We start from the raw sequence: 22,470 nt of genomic DNA on the forward strand, positions 1-22,470 counted from the left end.
TAGAAATAAATTTCCCAAATACAGATTATGTATTTCCATCCCCACAGCAGCTGAAGAATAGATTTAAGAGTAACCTTCAGCTTGAGGCATTCTGAGTGTTAGATTGCTACTTTGATTTGTGATATGGTTGGAGTTAATTTTCTGTTGGGCAAAATGAAAATTCCTGTTTTGATCTTTGTAAAAAATTAAGTCAAACGCAGTGCACTAGTTGGGGATTCAGATATACAATTGGCAGATATCAGCTAGTGCCAGGAGCATCAAGTCAGGATGATTTTGCCATTCTTCTTTACCTAAGCCAGCAGCTCCCAACCTTTTCTATACCCCACACCGCTAGAACGCTTCTGATATATTCTTGCACCCCTTACAAAAGTTCGAAATAACGACAACGAATTATGCATATACACTATAATTTTGAAAAGCCACGTTTTCGCAACCCCTGGAATATCATCTTGCATCCCCAGTTGGGAACCCCTGACCTAAGCAAACCTGTTCTAAACAGCTGAGCTCCCTCCATAGTAGCATTTGAGAGGCAAATTGTTCTGTTTTTAGAAACAAAAGGTTTTTTTTGTAAACATCCATTGGATGCAAAAATTAAAATTCTAGAATCGGTTGTAGTAGTGGTCCATTATTTGATAACAGGAGTTAGAAACAGTAATCTTTTTCTATTTATAGTATATTCAAAGTGACATTCTGATCAAAGTATTCTCCAGTGTATCATTATGGTTGTGAAACATGAATTTGGGATCCTAGCTGTAATCCACTTTCATTTTACAGAAATTCTCTCCAATTAGCTTTAGAGCATATTGCCATCATGTCTGTTTTGGCCCAGAAGCATACCAAAATATTCATTTCAGATCTGATATTGAAGAACATCTGGGGATTCAGGTATTATTTATTGGGAATGTGTTTCTGTTGAATATAGGCTACATCTCTTTTAAAAGAAGTACCTTAAATCTGATTATTCTTACAATTATTAAGGGTTAGGAATCCACTAAATTCTTAAAAATGTAGACCACTTTTTGTCTCTGTTCAGATTAGGAAATAAAACCCATGACACCCGATCTAATAAAGTTAGACTTTTCTATGTTAACATACTATCATGACATGATAAACTGCACCAACTTTACTTCTTTATGCAACTACTGAAACATATACAGTGCAGCTTTTCCAATATCTACATTTCTCTATCCAAGACTGTTGCTCATGTACTTTCTTCACACAGTAGGAATTGAAGATATTCAGACAGGTTTGGCAATTTTAATTTTTTAAAGGTGTTTTTCTGGTGATAGATCTAAAAATTCTAAAAATAGTGGAAAGCAGGGATTTTACATCTCTCTAATTAAATATTGTAGCCCAAATACTTGTGCAGTTTGTGGATATTAGAATGAATAAAAAAATTGGATTTTCCCCCAGAAATCCCATGTTTCAAGCAAAAGCATGGGGAGAGGGAAGAACAGTTTTAGAAAATGGCAAGACTGACTAGCTCTTGGTTCAATATTTAGAACTTTTATTCCAGTTATACCATCTTGGGAGTCTATACTGTACAAGGCACATACAAAAAGAGAGGGCCAAAGAGGCAGACTCAGAAGAAGGTGGAGACACAACATCAAAGACACACTACAACAGCATCAAATAATGATCATTGAGGCCGCCGGAAGTGCAAGAACCAGAATTTTGCATCTTCCTCAACATCAGAAGTGATAAAAGAAGTGAAGGATAAGATGCCACCAAAGTATAACATTTAAATATATGTCAAATGTCGTTTAGGTTTAAGCATACAGTATATTACAAGGAAAAATATTGCCTGCTGCATTAAGAATGGAGCAAGGACACGTGGCAAATCTGATGACAAGAATTCTCTTTGTGCCTTTTGAGGTCCCTATGAATTCAGGTTTAATTTTTTTTGTGTCTACTGCTATGAAAGTTTAAAACATCACTCATTTTATTCAAGTAAACCACAATCTTTAGTAATAAATTTATACGCTATAAGCTACTGATTATACTATCCTTTTGCATTGTGACTTAACAAAACCATAGATCAATTAATTAAAATGATCAAGCATGGTAATGGAAAGGATATTTCATATAACCCTTTGAGAGGGAAGAGTTCATACTCTTCTCTGCTATTGCCCTGATAAAGACTAAAAAAAAATGTGCCTACTTAATAAACAAGGTTTGCTTTATTTGTAGGCAAACAAAGTTAAATCCTTTTGCCTGAGTACATAACATGCAATGCACACAGAAAATCCTGGTTTTCTGTGTTTGGCATATTCAAATGAGGCAGGAGAAATGGGCTGAAATCCTACTTTCAGTCATTCTTTATCAATACTGAGCTAGATGGAACAATAGTAATACAGATTCCTATGGTCTTATTATTTAATCACTGCCAAAAATAATTTTTAAATTGGAAACTAATTTGTTCAGGCATTGTGCAAATCATGCTAGCCAGGCTAGAAAGATGAGAGTTTTAAACAGGGATTGCTGTTGTATATTTGTAAAGAGAGGCAAAGTCATACTGGTCTTGGAAGATGAACAAATGTCAATCCGTTGGGCAGATGCTAGAGACCGACTGATGATATTAATTAATGACCAGTTCAGGAATTACTGCAATCCTTACTTAAAATTTTTGTGCCTTTTACTGAATGAATAACAGTTATCTTCTACATAATATACTGGATATTCAATGCAACCAGCTCAGTTCTGTTCCCTTTTAAGAGTGTTTTATGAAATATATCAGATGCAGAAGAAGAATGTGAGTGGGCAGAAAGGTAGGCTATATAGTTTCCATGAGCACAGTGTATGTGTAAATGTCCCCTTTGATGCCTTACCCAGGCACCTAACATTTTTAAATTTCAAAAATATTTCTAGAAATGTTTGTTGATCCCATATCAGCATTCTAAGATAACAAAGCAATAAAGGGTGATTGTAGTCCAATGCTTTATTTGGAAGTTTTCACTTTCCAGAGAAAAGACAAAAGCTAAGCTAGAGTGGTATAAAAGGAGTTGGTGAGAAGCATTCTGACCAGTTTGCTTTCTGTTAAATTGTACCTAGGGAATACTTACCACGAGGTTTCAAAATTCTTAATATAGCTAATATACAGCTTTAAAAAGAAAAAAAAAAGCCCCGATAGAAAGAATGGGTATGTTTTGAAAAAAAGTAGTATAAAGAAATCATATCTATACTTTCAGAAGTTATTTGTGATTGGGGTTTCCATAGTAGAGCCTAGTATTTACAATAATGTCCACTTTCACAACCTCCCTCTCCCCAATCATTCATCAGTCTGACAAATAAGAGCTTTTATCCCTTTTTAATAGCACAACAGTTTTAAAAGTCAACTGAAATGAAATTATCTGTAGTGTAAAATGTCAGTTCCAGAGAAAAACCAGACAGAACCTGTTGAAATAAAACTTTGTAATCAGTACAGCAGCAACAAACAGCAGCAATCTATGTTTTAAGAGAATGAAACTCAAACGTATCCAGAGGTAGTTGTGAATTAAGAAGGAAAACCTTGACAAACAATATATAATGGAAAGACAACTGTCAACTGCTAACTGCTATTTCCAAAAGAGAAAAATCACAAAAACCCAAAGAGAGACCACGAAGGGAGAGAATTTTGCCATCCTGCTTTCCTTGGTCATGGCAAAGTCTTGTTCAATATAATTTCTGTGCAGAATGACTGAGCACCAAGTGAAAAACATTTCAGTTGTACGCTCCATTTGTGCACTGGCAGCTGGGACAGATGGAAATGGAAAAGGGGGAAAAATAGGATCTCTGGTTCCTGGGGAAAAGATGAGAATTTAGGTCAGATTCACCCCAAACACCTCAGCCTATGCAAGTGTAACTGCTCTGGCCTTAAGGCAGCTGATTGGGGCAGGGTAGCATGTGGTCAACAAGAATACACAGACCGATTGCAAAGCACTATATTCTTGAACTATTGGAAATTGGGTGAAAAGGATAGGACAACTTCCTCTCAATTATTCTCGCAAATACCTTACAGTAGTAAAAAATAATGTATCCATCCTTTTAATGTTGTGGCATTTTATCCCATTATACTCATTTCCCAGAAAAAAATAAAATAACAATGCTCTCAAATCTTCCTCCTCGGCAAACTTTCTGCCAGTGCCAAGTTATCCTTTTGGAGAGTATTATGGTCTCTCTAAAGTGGAAATTAGGATTGATTAGGAAGAACTAGGCTGTCCACTCTTTTCAACATGAATAAGTGGTCACTATAAAGATTTATAAACCCCTTTCTTGATAAGGAGTGTTCTGGAGAAATAGATCAAACAGATATAATACAGAATTACATGAATTGGTAGGCTAAACACTTAACCCTGTCAAATGAGAGGGGAAAACAAAATATAAAGTTCTCCCATTAAACATTACACATCAAATATGATGGTTGATCTGTTTTACACTGTACCCTAGTGTTGCTGTTTTGACTGTGAGAACGTTGGAAAGATCAGGTCAGGAAAGGGGTGAGGATTCTTCGTTCTTTCCTCAGTCCCAGAACTTGACAAGAAATAGGAAAACTGAGCTGTGAGGTAGAATCAGTCGGCTATTCTCATTGTTCCTCTTCTGAAGACTCCTGGGAGATGTTGACCTCTTCTTCATCTTTCTCCTACACAGGAAGAAAATAGTATTGGGAAGATTTGCTGCTATATTGTTCTTGTTTTAAGACTAAGCCTCATACTATAGCAGGAGTGAGGAACACCATTCCTCATTGCTGCACAGAGGCAACTGATCCTCCTTCCTTATAGAGGGAGGAAGGTGGCAATCAATAGAAGAACTTCAAGGAATGGCTTTGCTTTTCCTGCTGTAATGCAGACCAGTGTGCCCAAGCAAAAACCTGTTCCTTTGCTAGCATTCATTTGCTGTATAACATCATCATCAAACACTTACAAAAAGAGAAACATCCAAGTTCTAGAGTGTTTGCTTTTGAAGTCTATTCCTATTACAGGTAGTCTGCGACATGATCACAATGGAGCCTGGAATTTCAGTTGTAAGTCGTTGCAGTTGTAAGTCAAGGTATTACATGACTGGAATCAATTTTATGATCATACACTGAAATCATCAATTTCACAGAATGTAGGAGTCTGAAGTCATTTTAAAGATCCTTAAGTTCAACCCTTTGTCAGTGCCGGATTTCCCTAGACTATCCTCAGTAACTATCCAGTCTACATTTGAAAACCTCCAGCAAGGGGGACTTCATCACTGTTCTAGACAAACTGTTCAACTGTGTATCATTTGTTCCCTTTGGAAATTCCTCCTAATGTTGTTCAGAGTGAATATCCTTTCATTTAATTTCAACCCATTGATTCTCATTTTACTGTGATATCTGAAGTAGGCATTTGATAAATGTCTTCTGAAATATGGTAGTCCTCAACTTACAGGCATACATTTAGTGACAGTTCGAAGTTATGACACTGAAAAGAGTTACTTATGACTGTCACACAACCGTTGCTGCTTCCCCATGATCATGAGCCGTGGTGGCGTAGTGGTTAGAATGAAGTATTGCAGGCTACTTCTGCTGTTCGGCCGTTGGGAGTCTCATTGGCTCAAGGTTGACTCAGCCTTCCATCCTTCTGAGATGGGTAAAATGAGGAGCCAGATTTTGGGGGCAATATGCTGACTCTGTAAACTGCCTAGAGAGGGCTGTAAAGAATTGTGAAGTGGTTTATAAGTCTAGGTACTATTGCTAATGCTATCATGTGATCAAAGTTCATATGCTTGACAACTGGCAAGTATTTATGACAGTTGCAGTGTCCCAGGATCATGTTATCAGCTTTTGCAATCTTCTGACAAACAAAGTCAATGGGGAAGCCAGATTCACTTAACAACTGTGTTACTAACTTAACAACTGCAGGTTTACTTAACAACTGTAGCAAGAAAGATCGTAAAATGGGGCAAAACTCGCTTAACAACTGTCTTGCTTGGCAACGTAAATGTTGGCTCAATTGTGGTCATAAGTCGAGAACTATCTGTATGTCTTTCCTCATAGAGCTTGTTTTCGGACTCCTTTACTCTGATAGGTCTTTTCTGAAGCTACTCCAGCTTTTTTGTGTCTCTGCCTAAGTGCATAACAAAATAACAAAAGTTATTCAAGACCCAACCAGCATAACATACAATGGAACTAATGAAACAAACCTAATGAGCACATGGATATGAAGTCGGCATAAAAATAATGTTCACTACAAAGTGAACTGCTTCAAACACAGAATTCATCTTGGACTTTTGAATTGTCATATATTCAACCTGCCACAAGAGGGACAGAGCAGAATTAAAAACGAAACAAAAAATAGGTCCAATGTTTAAGCTCCCTCTGCAGTCTCCTTAAAAGTTTATCGTATCCAGCAAGTAAATTCCTAACATCCACACTCTTTTAGGCCTAAATAAACAACTGTTTGTATATGAGGGGAAATATTTCTTCCTGGAAGTCTCTCCTGCCTGCTCTTTTAAAAGCTAAAACAAATGCTATTGGAATGAGATGAGTCATGGTTGAATGCATGTGTGAGTCAGCAACCTTGACTTCCTTGTGTTTCATTCATAAAAACACACATTTAAACCACTGTGGAATGTGCCTGCCAAGTCGGTTCAGCAAGTTTTAGGGCAAGAGAGCTCATTTAGTAAAGGAAGGAAATAATCAACTCTACTTAACCTCTTTGCTAAAAGAAGACACACAGTGAAGGTTTCAGTTCCAATCAAGTTGGAAAAAGATTTAACAAGCTCAAAAGAAGACGAGTGGAATGGATCATGAAACATTTAAAAGTTTGCAATTTAAATGGAAATATTATTTCAGAGGAAACTAATACATCTAGGTCAGGGGTAGGCAACCTTGGCTCTTTTTTGACTCGTGGACTTCAACTCCCAGAATTCCCAAGCCAGCTATGCTGGCTCGGGAATTCTGGGAGTTGAAGTCCACAAGTCATAAAAGAGCCAAGGTTGCCTACCCCTGATCTAGGTGATATTACAGATAGAGGCAGAGCAGATTAAATCCTAAATTAGTTACAGTTCTTGGAAGTAACCCAATGTGAATATTAGAGGAAATGACCATATTCCTTGGTTTGCTCTTTTAATTTTCATGAAGTGCCCTGCTGGAGTGATCTTCAAAGAATACTTTATTATTATTCTTTCCCACATACCCTACTTCTCAGGAATGGGCTTCAAAAATAATAGCATAATCTGTTTATTTGAACTCATGTATGTTCTGGCTGAATATCAATGTTAGCAGAAAGGCAAGCATAATGTTGCAAGCGTGACATTTTAGCAATAGTAATTCCTGCAGATAACAGAAGGTTTCTTATTGCCAAAATTCAAGTTTTAAGAAATGAAGGACCAAATATGTAATCTATTACAATTTCTTATCTATGTCATGATTTAAAAGAAATTGTTTTTTAAATGTTCATTGCAAATCTGATTTCCCATTTTGGAAAATTGCCTATCTGCTTATTAAGAAAGCTTGCAATGAGCTGTTTCTGGCAAGGACTGCTCCTTACACTTTGACAGCTGGCGACAGATGTGAACTGCAAAGCCATCAGCCACTTCTAATATTTAGACCAATATGGAGTCAGCAGCATGTTCCACATTCTAAATTAATGGCACAACCTGTTTTGAACATTTTCAATTTGTTTGTAAGAATAAATGGGATTGTTAACAAAAACATTAGTTATGTCCCCAACTTCTTCAATAAGCCTGGAATTTTCTACAGATATAGTTTAGCTTATTTTAAAGGGAATCTATTTGTCTTCATAGCTGGGCTACAAATGTAATGCCAACATTCAGCATCCTGGGCAAGATCCAGTAACATTGATATCTGCCTATCTTTTCTCCACAACTCACTTCATCAATGAAGTCCCAGATAAATTTCCTACAGAGAACTCAAGAATGTAAAGCTAGTATTGGCAATGTCATTCTGAATGTGCCTGTGGATTTGTCTGTCCTACATGTCATTAAAATTGAGGAGGGAAATCTCCATCAAAATATATGACAAACATCCGATAAAGCAGATTATCAGCTCCCAGTATTGTTTATTTCTACGAATAGCTTACCCAGGCATTCTCAAAAATAAAATAGAAAAATATGGATACCGTATCTGAACTGAAGAAAAACTAGAATAGTGGGAATCTGCAGCTCAGAATTGTGCCTGGAAACATGATCCCCTGCCTAGAAATAATGCAATAGTAAACTGATGGACCACGTCCTAAGGGCTTAAAAGTGTGATAAAAGCATTTGTCTCAGTTTGTTTTGTGACAAATGACTTTTGTGACAGGCCATATGCAATGAAGTGCTCTTTGTGACTGGACAAACGTCTCCTTTGACAGCCATTTTGTGAATTCCCCTACAACATACTCTCAGAATATCAAAAATGTCCATTTTGGGGGGAAATGGTTGATTTACAATTATTCCTAAACACGAATTTGTGATATTTGACAAATTAATTTGGTAATTAATCTGGTACAAAGTATATTTGGGTTCCCCATTTTAATTTAACACAATGTCCTCATTTCAATGTAGAATTTTATCTGGGTCTCTATAGGAAATTTAAAATGGCCACCTGTAAGTTAAGTCCCAACCTAGGTAAACCCCCGATTTAAAGGGACTTGCCAAATATTTCTCCAAAGAACATCTAGCCTTTTGTGCTATTGTAACTTTTATTACAAGATATATAGAGATAAACATTAAGAGGTAAAATATACTTCTGTCTGCATGAAGAGGGTATAATGGAACATAATCATTATCAGGAAGAAGAAATAATCTTGCTTTGTAGTGTATAAAAGTAACGCTAAAGCTAGAGCACATAATTTTATTAGGATCAACTAGAAAATCCTATTTTGTTAGTAAATTTTTGAATGTAGACCAAAATCTCTTCTGGGATTATTTTTAAAAAAATTGTTTTAAGCAATCAAGGCCAGATGAAACTGACTGAAACTCACTCTGCAAGAATGCCATAGTGGCAACACCAAATCTGTGCTACTTAACAGAACAAGCCACTTCCTGTTACTCACTTCAGGGCAAGAAAGAATAATTTTAAACTGAAACACAACATGTATAAAATGTTGAAAAGATAGGATTAAAACAAAATAAACCTCGGAAAGCCTCCTAAGCAGTCAGATTTAGCTTTGACAGGCAACATACTCGTGAAATTTCCAATAAAGAAGCATTAAATTCCCTTATGCTGCACCAATCAGAGTTTCTAAAACTCATCAGATCCATAAGAGAATTACATCTCAATGGATATTGTTACAGAAAGATTCAAAATTGAGAATAAATCCAACAAGATGTCTCAGTCTTCTTACTTATCTTTATATCGCAGCATTTTTCACTTAATATGGTAAACCTGCCTCCTATTGAATATTTTGGTAAAGTGGCTATTGGAGACGAATCAAAAGCACTGTCATTGCATATTCTGAGATGATGGCACTAAAGGTTGATGTTAGGGAATAATACCACTGATTTGTTCTTCAGACCTGTTCCCTATTCCTACATGCCCCATTTCCATCACCAGATGCAAGCCCTACAGAGTAGGCCAAAAACGATTACATCTTTTCTGCCTAGTAATGGTGAAAAAAACTGTGGTTGTATTATGTTTTACTAGTAGAAAAGCTAAGGCATAGTTTATAAAAGGCTTGAGTCAGAAAATTCCATTTGCAAAATTCCAGATTTGTGAACAATACCTGTAAACAATACACAACCTGTATATGACAAAATTAATTATATTCACCATATTCATCTCTCTTAATCCAATAATTTCCCCCATCCAGTGTAACCACTGGTTGCAAACAGGTTGAGATTCAAGAGGATAAGAGACTAAAATAACCTCTCCCTTCCCACCCCCTTTTCTTTATATAGATAACTCTTTTCAAAAACGACTTACTGATTTTTTCGGTCGACCTCGAGGCTTCCTTCCAGGTGTTGTTACAGCAGCTTTCTGGAGAAGGAAGGCATAAAGATGATCGTTAAATGAAGATCAAAATTACAAGCTATTGCCATCTACAAGAAACCCAGTTTGGTTTTAGACTGATTTATATTCCTTTATTAATTAAAAGGTTGTTGCTATATTGGAGCACTTTTGTTCAGAAGGAATCCCTGAAAATCAGTAACAGTAGCAGGCAATATTTCTTTTAAAAATAATACATTTTAAAGGAGGCCATTCATTTTAAAATAGACTGTCTCAACTTAGCATCTTCCAGATGTGTAGGATGAACTCCATTACCACAATCTGGGGGTATGAGAGTAGCAGGACAAAGTTATGGAACTGGTAACCATTTGATATTATCTTATATATGTATTATACTATATAAATACTAGAGCTTCGGCTATTAAGCAATCAATATAAGATTTCAAATAAATAAAATAGATAATACATATTTGGAAGGTACTAAAACACGAGGCTGGTGTAATCTGTATTTCTGCTTGAGTTCAGGCACTCCATTTTGGGTTTTTCCCCTTATAAAGTGAGATGTTCAACTTTGGAAATTATGCTAGCAAACCTCAGGAACTACCACCTAATTCAACATCAAACATATTATACTGTACTAGCTAGTAAAATACAAGTTATAATGAACACAGAATGACTTAATAGATGTTATGAAAATATTAGCATTCCTGTATGTTATTCTTGATTATCTGGATGGACATTACAAGAAATATATTCAATGTCTGAAATCAAAGTTACTTGTGAAAAGGCATTCTAATGCTACTAATAAACTGGAAAACAATCCTTAAATATTCCTGTTCTTAATTGTGATAGAAACAACTAGCCATTGCCTCAAAGAAGCCAATAATGAAAGTGAAACAGAACAGTGTTGCTCAAGATAGTTCCTATCTATGATGTGAAATGTTTTTTCTTCATTTGAACACGCATAATAATTTAATTTCTACAGCTGCTAAGCTAAATAAACAAAACCTGAACTGCAGGAGCTACAACAAATACCCAGGATGATCTCAAAAATTCTAAATTAACCTTATAATCAGGATGTGATTCATACACTTGAAACTTGGGTTGGCAAAAATCTTTTTTAGTTGGCCTCGGTCTTGTCTTTTGGCATCAGAGCCACTAGTCCTTCCCTTGTTATTCTTTACCATTACTGCCACTTTCAACAGGAGTCATCTGGGTTCTAGTACCATGACTCAGAGAATGCAGGATATGAGTCGTATATTTTCAAGAGAGGTTTGAAACCAAATACAAATATACACTGTGTTCATGAAACCCTCTAAAAATCTCTTTCCTACTAAAACTCTTCCCTAGCATTTATATATTGTTCCTTTAGGCAGGGGTCAGGAAGAGGACCAAAATTTGCCCTCTTACCATCATTTGACTGGCCTTTTAGGTAGTACTCTGTCAGGTCTCTGCTTCCGGTTACAGCATCCCAAAACATTCTTACCCTGAATACAGCCCAGTCCCATTTTTCTGCTTTAATTGCAGTACGGCAAAGTCTGGATGTGTAGTTCAAAGCAGAAGGTTATTGAAGTGTCAGATTATTCCACATGCCAAACATTTTATCTAAAATAGTTCCAAACACCAGATGAGGAACTAGCAGGATCATTTGGATACTGGAGTAGAAAAGTACTTTGGGAAGTAGATCCATTATTTCCATGGCACCTCGTTGCAATCCCATTTAAGTATACAGAGACAGCTGTAGGAGAAACTGTCAGGCCAAGAGCAAAAGCTTGGTCATCACAATAACCTGTACTTATTGCAGAGCATGCTTAGTGTAAATTTGTCTTAACATCTGTAATGGCTATTTTGGATTCAAAAGGCTCCAGGAACATACTTGCTCTGTATAGTAACCGCAACAGTATAAGAGCTGACTGCTAGGAGGAGGCTGCCCATTAGCAAAGGCTAAAAAATATTCCCAAATGATGCTGAGTACTGTTACATGTACCCACATACAATAGTACTCAGCATCATTTGGGAATATATCTAATGTTTTCTCCAAATCACAGAATAGGTTCGGTACTGTCACTTCAGAACCAGGAACAGAACATTTATAATTCATACACCTACAGGAACTGGAAGTGCCTTTTTAATAAGGTTTTGCTCTTACTTGTTAAAATAGAACAAAATAGCTGCAGGGAGTCAAATGCATAACAAACAGAAACAAATGCCTCCAGAACTTGGTTCCTGTTCTCTTCTTGCTACATTTTATAATTTGAACAGATGGCGAGAGGCTTGGGCTAAGCTGAGGTGTCCACTGAAATAACCTTGGCAGCTTGGCTGCCAAATCAGGATCAAGCATCTGTTGCTCCAAAGCATCTGGAACAATGAAAATTCTTTTTGGTATCTAGTTGGAAGACTTGGAGAGATACTTTTTGGTATCTAGTTGGAAGACTTGGGTGAAGAAAGACCATGCCCTTTATGGCTCGGGCCTAGTATTTCTGATTACATACTGCATATGTAAACAGCTGCCAAGTCATCAGCTCTGAAATCATTTATTCATTTCCTTGCTTTATTCCAAAGCTTCACTCAGTTTCAGCCATATAGCACCTGATATATCAAGCCTTCATTCCTAACCAGTGTGCAAATGGCACAGTCATTGTGCCATTAAGGATTGGCAACTATATAACAGAGGAAGCTAGGAAGTCACGGCCTCCATGTTCAGAGGGATGGGACAGAGAGAAGCTACCCAATTCAGTAAACTGCAATCTTCCCTCTGTGTGAGTGAGACATATCCCTTTCTATTCTTTGCAGATTTACAAACTCCAGCTGCTTGGAGACAGACATGTGCGCGCACACACACACACACACACACGCTCACACACACAGACAGGCAAATGTCACCAGCTGTCCAGCTAATTCAAATATCTTTTACTCAAAAACCTAGATTTGGATATCAATAGAACTCCATTATTTGTTCTTCTTTCCCCATAAGCTCTAAAATAAATAAATATATGCATATTTACAAGCATAGCTTTTCTTTGGAAATAGTTTTTCAATGTTCATAAAATCTTAAAATGTGTTATACAGACTATAAAGATCACTTAGTGCAGCTGTGCTCAATGCAAGAATCCACTACTATGGCATGCCTCTGCTAAGCTCTTACCATTAGGAAACGTTTTGTGATATCTACACTAAACCTGCTTCCTTGTAATCTAAAAATGACTTTTTCCTATTATCTCCTGGTGCAACACTTAACAAGCCTACCCTTTTTTGTTTTACAATGACAGCCCTTCAGTAATTTTTTAGATTTATAACTTGCCTTTCCTCCAGAAGCTCAAAGCCATACACATAATGTTTCTTCATATTTTTCTCCACAATAGCAATCTTGTAATGGACTGAGAGAGCATGACTAGTCACTCAGTAAACTTCCACGGGTGAGGGTGAACTGGTCTCTCTCTCTCTAAGTCTATCACGGCATCTTTGATGGTTATTCAGGTAGTCCTCATTTAATAATCACTCATTCAGTGACTGTTCAAACTTTGGCTGGCAGCTCTTTTACTCTGTCTTCACAATGACTCCAGAGACTGCTTGACAGCCACAACCAGGAGAGCAATCACTGTTCAAAGCAGTTATGTGGGCATTTTGCTTAATAACTGCTTTGCTCAACAACCAAATCCTGGCCTCAATTCTAGTTGTTAAGCGAGGATTACTTGCATTGATGTAGCATTGAGACAACTGCTTTTTTTGCAAATATCCAATGCTCTTGGCTCATTCTCAGTTAACAATTAACAAGAGTGATGAGGAAATTTGGGGATCCTCAACGTTGAGTTTGTTTCCTAACATATGTATTCTTTATAGGTTTAAAGCAGATATTAGGCTTAAAACAGATGTTATTTCAGAAAATGGTGTTAACTGGTACCTGAAAATTTCACAGAATACTAGGCAAAATCGATAATAGGAAAACATATACAAGTAGTCCTCGACTTACGACCACAATTGAGCCCAAAAGTTTTGTTGTTAAGTAAGACATTTGTTAAGTGAGTTTTGCCCCATTTATGAACTTTCTTGCCATTGTTGTTAAGTGAATCACTGCAATTGTTACGTTAGTAAGAAGGTTGTTAAGTGAATTTGGCTTCCCCTTTGACTTTGCTTGTCAGAAGGTTGCAAAAGGTGATCACATGATCCTAGGACACTGCAACCATCATAAATATGAGTCAATTGCAAGTGTCTGAATTTTGATCACGTGACCCTGGGGGTGCTGCAACAGTCATAAGTGTGAAAAATGGCCATAAGTCAAGGGGATAAGTCTTTAGGTCCTATTTTATTACCAGATGAAAAACTAGATCTAGAATTTTATATTCTTCATGTGCTACTTAGTTTTATCTTAGAAACTTCAAAAACATCAGACTGATATGCACAAACAGATAAAGAATTGGAAAATGTTACATTTAAAATAAAATAAAAATGGGAGACATAATAGACCATTTTGAGAAAAAACATAAGAGAAAATGCATAACCTTTCTAGAGTTATAACTCATCTCTTGTAATGGTATGTGGGTATGACCTTGGGAAAGAGGAAAAAGCTGCAGTTGGATAAAAGGCATCTTAGCCAGCAGAAGGAAATTTGAGTATAGCAAACTTCTCAAAAGTTTGAGGCTGTAAAGTTGATGGGAGAATATACTTTCGGACTTGCAAGATTCTGTTAATGTAATTTACAAATACCAGAGCAAATATTTCTGGATGTGCTTCAAAAGTGGAGGTTTTTAAGAAGAGATTGGACAACCATTTGTCTGAAATGGTATAGGGTTTCCTGCTTGAGTAGGGGGTTGGACTAGAAGACCTCCAAGGTCTCTTCCAACTCTGTTATTCCTGTATGGATTACTTTACAAGGCTGATTTCAGTCTTGCTAATTTGAAAGCACATTTCTCCCCCATTGCCTTCACTGGCCAAAAAACTAAGGAGGGTGCCTTCTGAGAAGTTTGCTACACTCATATTTTTACTGAGGCTAAGCTGTCTCTTAACCAACTGTTGACATGGCTGCAGCCCCCACATTATTACACATCTTCATTATAGGTATTCTTTGACCTACAACCATTCATTTAGTGACTGTTTGAAGTTAAACAGCACTGAAAAAAGTGACTTATGAGCATTTTTCACACTTTTGACTGCTGTAGCATCCCCATGGTCACGTGATCAAAATTCAGATGCTTGGCAACTGGCATATATTTATGATGGTTGCAGTGTCATGGGGCCATGTGATCACCTTTTGCAACCTTCTAACAAGCAAAGTCAATGCGGAAGCCAAATTCACTTAACAACCATATTACTAACTTAACAACTGATTCATATCTAAAGAGATTCTCCTTCATCCAGGTCATGGTTGTCCCAAAGGTCCTTTTTCAAAAGACAACTGGACTTTGTTTTTTCCTTGAAGACATTTTGCTTCTCAACTAAGAAGCTTCTTCAGTTCTGTCAGTGAAATGTCTTCAAGAAAAAATCAAGAAAGTCCAGTTGCCTTTTGAAAATGCAATGATTCACTTAAAACTGTGACAAAAAAGGTTGTAAAATGGGGCAAAACTCATTTAACAGCTGCCTTGCTTAGCAATGGACATTTTGGGTTCAATTGTGGTCGTAAGTCAAGGCTATCTATACTAGCTGGTCCTAGTAAAGGCATTAAAAGTTTGTTCCAATACATTTAATGTTTGGAGAATGCCACTGACAATTCCCTATGGCTGGTTCATTTCTCCATAGATGGCTATTTCTGTTGAAACAATTCTCCAGATCAGCCTTAACAGTCACCTTCAATTGGTATATGTGCATAAAAACAACAGGAAAGAGTACATGTGATTGAGTATGATTTTTAATTCATTATCCAACAGCCAGAATACTTACCCTTCCCTTTGAAGTGGCCTTGTTTTTGCTCCCCTTTGGTCTACCACGTGGTCTCTTAGCTATTGGTGCCTCACTGGGTTCTTGCTACAAACAAAGAGTATTACGATGAGTGACAGAGAAATAAATGTAGTTAATGCTTACACGTCCGCTCAGGGCATTTTGCTCTGTACCTGGAAGCTACCATAAAAGTAATAAAAGAATCCCACCAAACTGTAACCAATACAGCCAATTTAGAAACTTGATATGCAGACACATTAATTTCTGATAGACATTCATAATACAATCTATAGTGATTAAAGAATGAGTTTCAAAAATGTTAACACCATGACATATGTTTAGTGGTACAGACCACACATTTGTGTTATACTCATTTTATCATATAGTGGACAATGTTCAAGTGTTATACACTGTAGCTAGTGTTTCATATTTCCTGTAACATTCTACTTATAGCTGCAAACTAGATAACCCGTGACTCATTAGATCATCATTTCACACATATTTCCTTACCCAACACAGAAACAGAATGACGACAGGTGGGCCAAAAAGTGGGAATGGGAGCAACTTCTGGCTTGCTGCTGGCTTCCCCACAGAGTTTCTTTATGGGAAGCTGGCAGTGAACCTTGAAAATCTTCCTTTCCACCCTTTTCTTTCGTTACTTTCTCCTTCCTTCTTTCCCTCCCCTCCCTCTTTCCTATTCCTTTCCTTCTGTTCCTCCCTCCTTCCTTCTTTCTCTCCCTTCCTTATTTCCTTCTCTCCTTTTCTTCCTCCCTCCCTCCCTTCCTCATTTTCTTTTCTCCTTCTCTCCTGTCATCCTTTCCTTTCCCTTTCTTTTTCCCTTTCCACAGGCTGGGTGGAGGATGGAACAAGGGAGTGCGGTGTGTTCCTATGGAATTGTTGAAAATATTGGCTTCTCCATACTACTAAAACGTGTGTCTGTAATCTTTTAACTGGTTGAAACATGCATCACAGGGCAAAACATTTTCAACATTTTCAAGTTGGCTAATTTAAAAAATGCTGGGATCCATTACTCCAGAGGAAATGAAATTTGGGGAAGTTGTGGCTTCTTCAACATTGCTGTTTTAGCATTGTCACAATCAGTTACAATTATGTGAACCTCAATCTAATACCATCAGCCTTTCTCCAGAAAGTTTGTCTCCTTGTACTACTTCAGGCAGAAGAAAAGGAGGTGATGGCAGTTCAGAACAGCAACCCCCCCCCCCTAGATTGGCCTGATCTTGATCTTTTTCATGTAGAACTAAGAATAGTTTTATAAATGTAGAAAGAATCAGGGTTTCCATCTGTTTAGGGTTCTTTGATCAGTGTCTGTAAATTCACAGCTCAGCCTCCCATTTGCAGCCCCTTAGTACTTTGACACAATGTAACAAAAAACAGCAGAAAAAATACCAAATTTTGCTTGTGCAAATTTGATCCATTTTTTTATTTGGATTGGTGGCTTTAAGGATCTGAATGAAAACAATTTGCAAGAAAGGTTTCCCAGTTTTAGTTTTACCCTTAACTCCCTCAAATGCTAAAAACAGCTCCCTTGAATTAACTAGGCTTGTTCAATGACGTCACTGTCACTAGAGAGCCTCATGTGATGCTCCGTAAAATTGGGAGATGAATTTATGGCTCCCTTACTTCACAAGCAAGATCATTCCAGTTTAGATAGACAATAATGGCATATATATTTGCTTCTGGTAAAATAGATAACATACCATGAAGCTGTCATCCAAAATCAAAACTATACTTAACTATATTGGATAAATACTTATGTCTCTGAGGAAAACTCAGAGCAAAAAGATCAGGACAGAGATTGAAGTTCCAGGAATGGTGAAGTGATTCCCTATCAAAATCTTCTATTGAATCATATTATAAACATCTATAGTAGTGAGATAAAATATGTGAACTCTTTAGAAACACAATAATGTTTGCTCAGTGTGTTCAATATACTGTATTAACTGCTTTAGAACCTCTACTTATTAATATGACTTAGTTGAAACTCTGATCATATTACAGATGACAATATTGCAGACAATTCTAAAGAGTTCTCAAACTTTCAACATTTTAAGCTGAAATAAATCTCTAGAGGGAAATTGCATTCTTTCTGGGATCAAAATAAGCTATTCTAAGGCTGAACTACTCTCCTACCAGGATACTGCATTCATTGAAGACAGCCTAAACTATTTTGGGGGCTACTAAAGTACTTTCTAGATACTTTAGGAAGAAAAATATTTTGATACTTGCAAATTATGAAAATAGCAGAGATTCAGAATTTGCTTCAGTACTCCTCTACAGAACTGTGTTTGTCCCAGAAACAAAGGAGTTAGACTGTCACAATTACTGCCAGCATCATAAAGCAAGATGCCCTGATTCCCAGAGGAGTTTCTTTCATTAAGTATGCACAGTAAATGACCTACTGATGTTTAACTTTCATTGTGTATCATCAATAGCTTTGGTTGCACCATAATAATAGTCCTTTGTATTTCCCTTTTACTATGACTCCAGTTGCTTTAAGCAATAACCAGCAAGATTCATAGTACATCTTGCAGAAGCTTCCCCTAATAACATGAGGGAAGTTGAATACTGTACAAACCTTGGGTTGCTTCCTGGGCCGACCTCGTCCTCTCTTCTCTGAAACATCCTTGTCTTGTTTACCAGACAGGGCCTGGCTTGATTTTGCACTGGATTCACTCATCTTCTCTCTTTTAAAAGGACAGATATAAAATGATTCTGTTAATTCTTTTCTCTCAAATATCTACATAGGTAGATTTAAAGGTAGATTTTATTCTGGCTACTAGAATATCAAAACCTTACGAAAAAAAGTATGAACAATGCAAAGTGCCTTTAAGGTTCTGTCCTCTCCCTATCCAGCGAGCAAATGAAAAGCCCAGTCTACAGTTTCAAGAGGTGCTCTTATCCAAGCAAAGAGGAAATGCCCTCTATTTGCCTCAGTAGGGAAAGCTGAGTGCTTTGAAAAATGGATCTATTCAGATCAGCACACTCCAAAGGCATCCAAAGGGCCCCCTGTTCTAAATTTGTGTGTGTGTATATGTGTGTGTCTGTCTGCTTCACTGCAGTACAACATACAGGCTAACACGAATATCATGAATGACCATTATTAGAAGAGTTGGCTGCACTACTCTGTTATCCTGCCAAGCATGAAACTAGAACACTTCCGATTTTTATTAGTCTACATGTTTTACTGGACTAAGAATATCAGTGCTTCTTAGAAGTTAATCAGACTCACTTCACATTTATTGTAGTACCAACAGATTATCATCCAGCTTTTAGAATATTTTTTTTTACAATTGCTGCCTGATTTAATATGCAAATAGTTATTAGCTTCATTCCATGAATTCATTAATTTATCATTGAACTATAGAAGAATAGCCAGAGTTCTGAATGAAAAAAGAGTATGGTTTGTTTTAAATGAAGCTTCAGAGCAAAAAGCATTCCCTGCTATGGAAAAGAGGGCTGTGTTCAGAGGCATTTTTTGTTTTTGTTTTTTAGTAAGCCCTTGTACTTTAAGGTGAGTTCTCTGAAGACCATTTTGAGTCTATGCCTTATAACTACCATGACACTGCCAGTGATAAAATTACACCGAAGAAAAAATTAATATCCCGGCATTTTGTTCTTTGCATACTCATAATCACCTGTATATTGATGCTAAGCAATAAGGAAGATGTTTTTCCCACATAATGCAGAAAATGTTTTGATAAGATTTCTGAAAAAAGGCACTGGGGATGGAAAGATAAAGAAGAGTCAGCCAGCCCAGTGTTACATGTTTAATCCAAAGATCTAAACTGAGCAAGAATAAGAATTTAGGAAGTTATTCCACAAAGAATTTGAAAAATAGAAAACATAGGGCAAAGTTATTTAAAGCCAAAATAAATGTTGTAAATATATTTTAGAAACTATACAGGAGTGGCCAAAATTGTAGAAACCTTTTGGGAAAAGTGTACATTTGAGTGAAGAAAATCAGTTAGAACAATTAACCAATGGAACAACCTGCCTCCAGAAGTGGTGAATGCTCCAACACTGAAAGTTTTTAAGAAGAGACTGGACAGCCGTTTGTCTGAAATGGTGTAGGGTTCCTGCCTGGGCAGGGGGTTGGACTCGATGACCTCCAAGGTCCCTTCCAACTACTACTACTACTACTACTACTACTACTACTACTACTACTACTACTACTACTACTACTACTACTTCTTCTTCTTCTTCTTCTTCTTCTTCTTCTTCTTCTTCTTCTTCTTCTTCTTCTTCTTCTTCTTCTTCTTCTTCTTATTATTATTATTATTATTATTATTATTATTATTATTATTATTATTATTTACAAGATGAAATGGCGCAATGCAATGTGAAGTTGAGTGCAAAGACTGTTCGGCGCAGACTGCAGGAATTTGGCCTAAAATCTAGAATTCCATGAAAAAAGCCACTTTTATCTCTCAAACGAAGGTTGAAAATACTAAACTGGGCTAAAACCCATGTTACCTGGACAGAGGAACAATGGGGCAGTGTTACTTGGAGTGATGAGGCCAAGATCTCCCTGTTTGGTAGCAATGGCATAAAATACGTAAGGAGAAGAATCAGAGATCTGCATCCTAATTGCATTACATGTACCGTGAAACACCCAGTCAGTGTTATGATCTGGAGTTGTATGACATCAAAAGGTGTGGACGGAATTTGTGTGATTAATGGGAATATAAATGGCCAAAAATACATTAATGAAATACTTGAGCCCAAACTGAAGCCTTCCGCACATGATCTTTTCCAAGACAATGAAGCATTTATATTTCAACAGGATTCAGCTCCATGTTATGTTGCTGCTATGTGCAAAAAGTGGTTTCAAGATAATCATATTCCACTGCTGGAATGGCTTAGGAATAGCCCAGACCTTAACCCAATTGAAAATCTATGGAGCCGACTAAAGAAACTTGTTAGTCAGAAGTGACCCAGCAATAAAACCCAGTTAATAGAAGCAATCATTCAATCTTGGTTTCTCATTATAACAGCTGCAGAACTAAAGGACTTGGTTCACTCCATGGGAAGACATTGTAAGGCCGTAATTCATGCTAAAGGTTACCCAACTAAGTATTAACTGACGTGGTGATAATTGTTGTATATCTCATTTTTTCTATGGTGATAATTTTTGTATATCTCATTTTTTCTACGTGTTTCACTTTTCTTTCTTATAACTGCTATTCCAATATCAAATGCTTCATAAAAGTTATTGCATTACATTCTTGATTAAATTATCTTTCCATTGATATATACTTTTATGGTACTACTCCAAAAAAAGTGGTGTTATTAGCCATCAAACCTCAAATGTACACTTTTTCCAAAAGGTTTCCACAATTTTGGCCATTACTGTAAGGTCTTCTGCAAGACAAAATTTAAATATTATTCTATAAAGGTTATGGGCAATTGACAGGAAAAGTACATTACAATGACTAAGATATCCTATTTAAATTAGGTCTAAGCCAATCATTCCCAATTTAAAGGCATCAAATGGGTTTAGGTCTTTATGGCACATCAGGTTGAGAAAAAAAGGGCCTAAATACTTTTTTTTCTTGAAGGCCAAACCCGTATCAATTGTGCTGCTATCACTATGACAACAGTACTTTCTCTGAGTGGGGCAAGAATGATGGTAGCTCTGTCTGAATATCTGAAATGCCATATGGGAGGGACGTTAAACCTTATTCATATAGCACTACTTCAATCAAAACCTCTGCTTTAAGATAAAAACGAGAATGTCAACGTGCCACCTCATGTAATTTTGTATTGCTCTGCCCCTTAGCTACTTTTCCAATCACACATAGCAATATCCTACTTCTTCCTGAATCTTGTATGTCTGCAACTTGACAACTGTCCGAATCTATCAGAAACAGGGCCTTAAAAGGGTAGACTACCTGCTGAGCTGTTTCCATGGTGACCCCTATGACGAGGGGGAGTCATTAGGCAGCAACTCCTCCACAATAAATACCAATGTATCAGCTTGAAATGCAGGGCACCACCTTGTTCCCAGTTCTAAAAGATTCACATTGACCATGTTTGACTAAACCATTTTACTAAAGTTAAGTGCCTTTGGGCAACCACAGCATATAATCCAACCACAGATTGTGTTTGTTGACCCCTGAATAGAAAAGAGAAGTCCTCAACTTTTCTGTGCATTCCAAACACAGAGAAGTTCACTGAAATGCTGGCTTGTAGATTCTTTCTTCTAACTGTTGGCAGGAACTGACAGCATCTTGTCAGAAAACCCATAAAGGATTTTGACTAAAAAGAGCCAGGGCTGTTTAAATATGATAAAAGCTTTATCAAGGCTCCAGATATGGTTGAGATCAGTATGTACTGTCCCAATGAATGAATATCTCTCCCCCCCCACTTGAATGTCTAATATAACATATAACAAAACCAAATCAATGTCTTAATGCCTTTGGATGCCAGAATATTTCCTCCTCACATTAATTTAGAATTTTGTTTGCATCCATGTTCATGCAAATATTTATTTATTTATTATTTAGATTTATATCCCGCCCTTCTCCTCGTAGGACTCAGGGCGGCTGACAATCAATTAAAATACATAAATGACAATACAGGTTTAAAATTAATTAAAAGAAATATTAAAGATTGTCCAATTTAAAATATTGATTAAAACCCCTCTAAAAATTACCCTAGGCCAGTCCTGCGAGCTGGAATAA

The 22,470-nt window shown here is 36.8% G+C and overlaps 1 protein-coding gene across 2 annotated transcripts in view; it reads right to left on the minus strand.

Moving 5' to 3' along the window:
• Positions 1 to 2,923: 2,923 nt before the first annotated feature.
• The window catches only part of HMGA1 (high mobility group AT-hook 1), a 30,050-nt gene continuing 10,503 nt past the window's right edge, over positions 2,924 to 22,470 (minus strand). For both annotated transcript variants that reach the window (XM_015820426.1, XM_015820427.1), the window contains exons 2-5: positions 18,363 to 18,471; positions 15,770 to 15,853; positions 9,872 to 9,925; positions 2,924 to 4,618 (exon numbers count right to left, since the gene is read on the minus strand). In XM_015820426.1, the coding sequence (XP_015675912.1) occupies positions 4,562 to 4,618; positions 9,872 to 9,925; positions 15,770 to 15,853; positions 18,363 to 18,464 (297 nt within the window). In that variant the 5' untranslated portion in view covers positions 18,465 to 18,471 and the 3' untranslated portion in view covers positions 2,924 to 4,561. The remainder of the gene's footprint in view (positions 4,619 to 9,871; positions 9,926 to 15,769; positions 15,854 to 18,362; positions 18,472 to 22,470) is intronic.

The sequence above is a fragment of the Protobothrops mucrosquamatus genome, unplaced genomic scaffold, assembly GCF_001527695.2.
Source record: "Protobothrops mucrosquamatus isolate PMUCROS unplaced genomic scaffold, P.Mucros_1.0 scaffold1128, whole genome shotgun sequence".
Classification (NCBI taxonomy): domain Eukaryota; kingdom Metazoa; phylum Chordata; class Lepidosauria; order Squamata; family Viperidae; genus Protobothrops; species Protobothrops mucrosquamatus.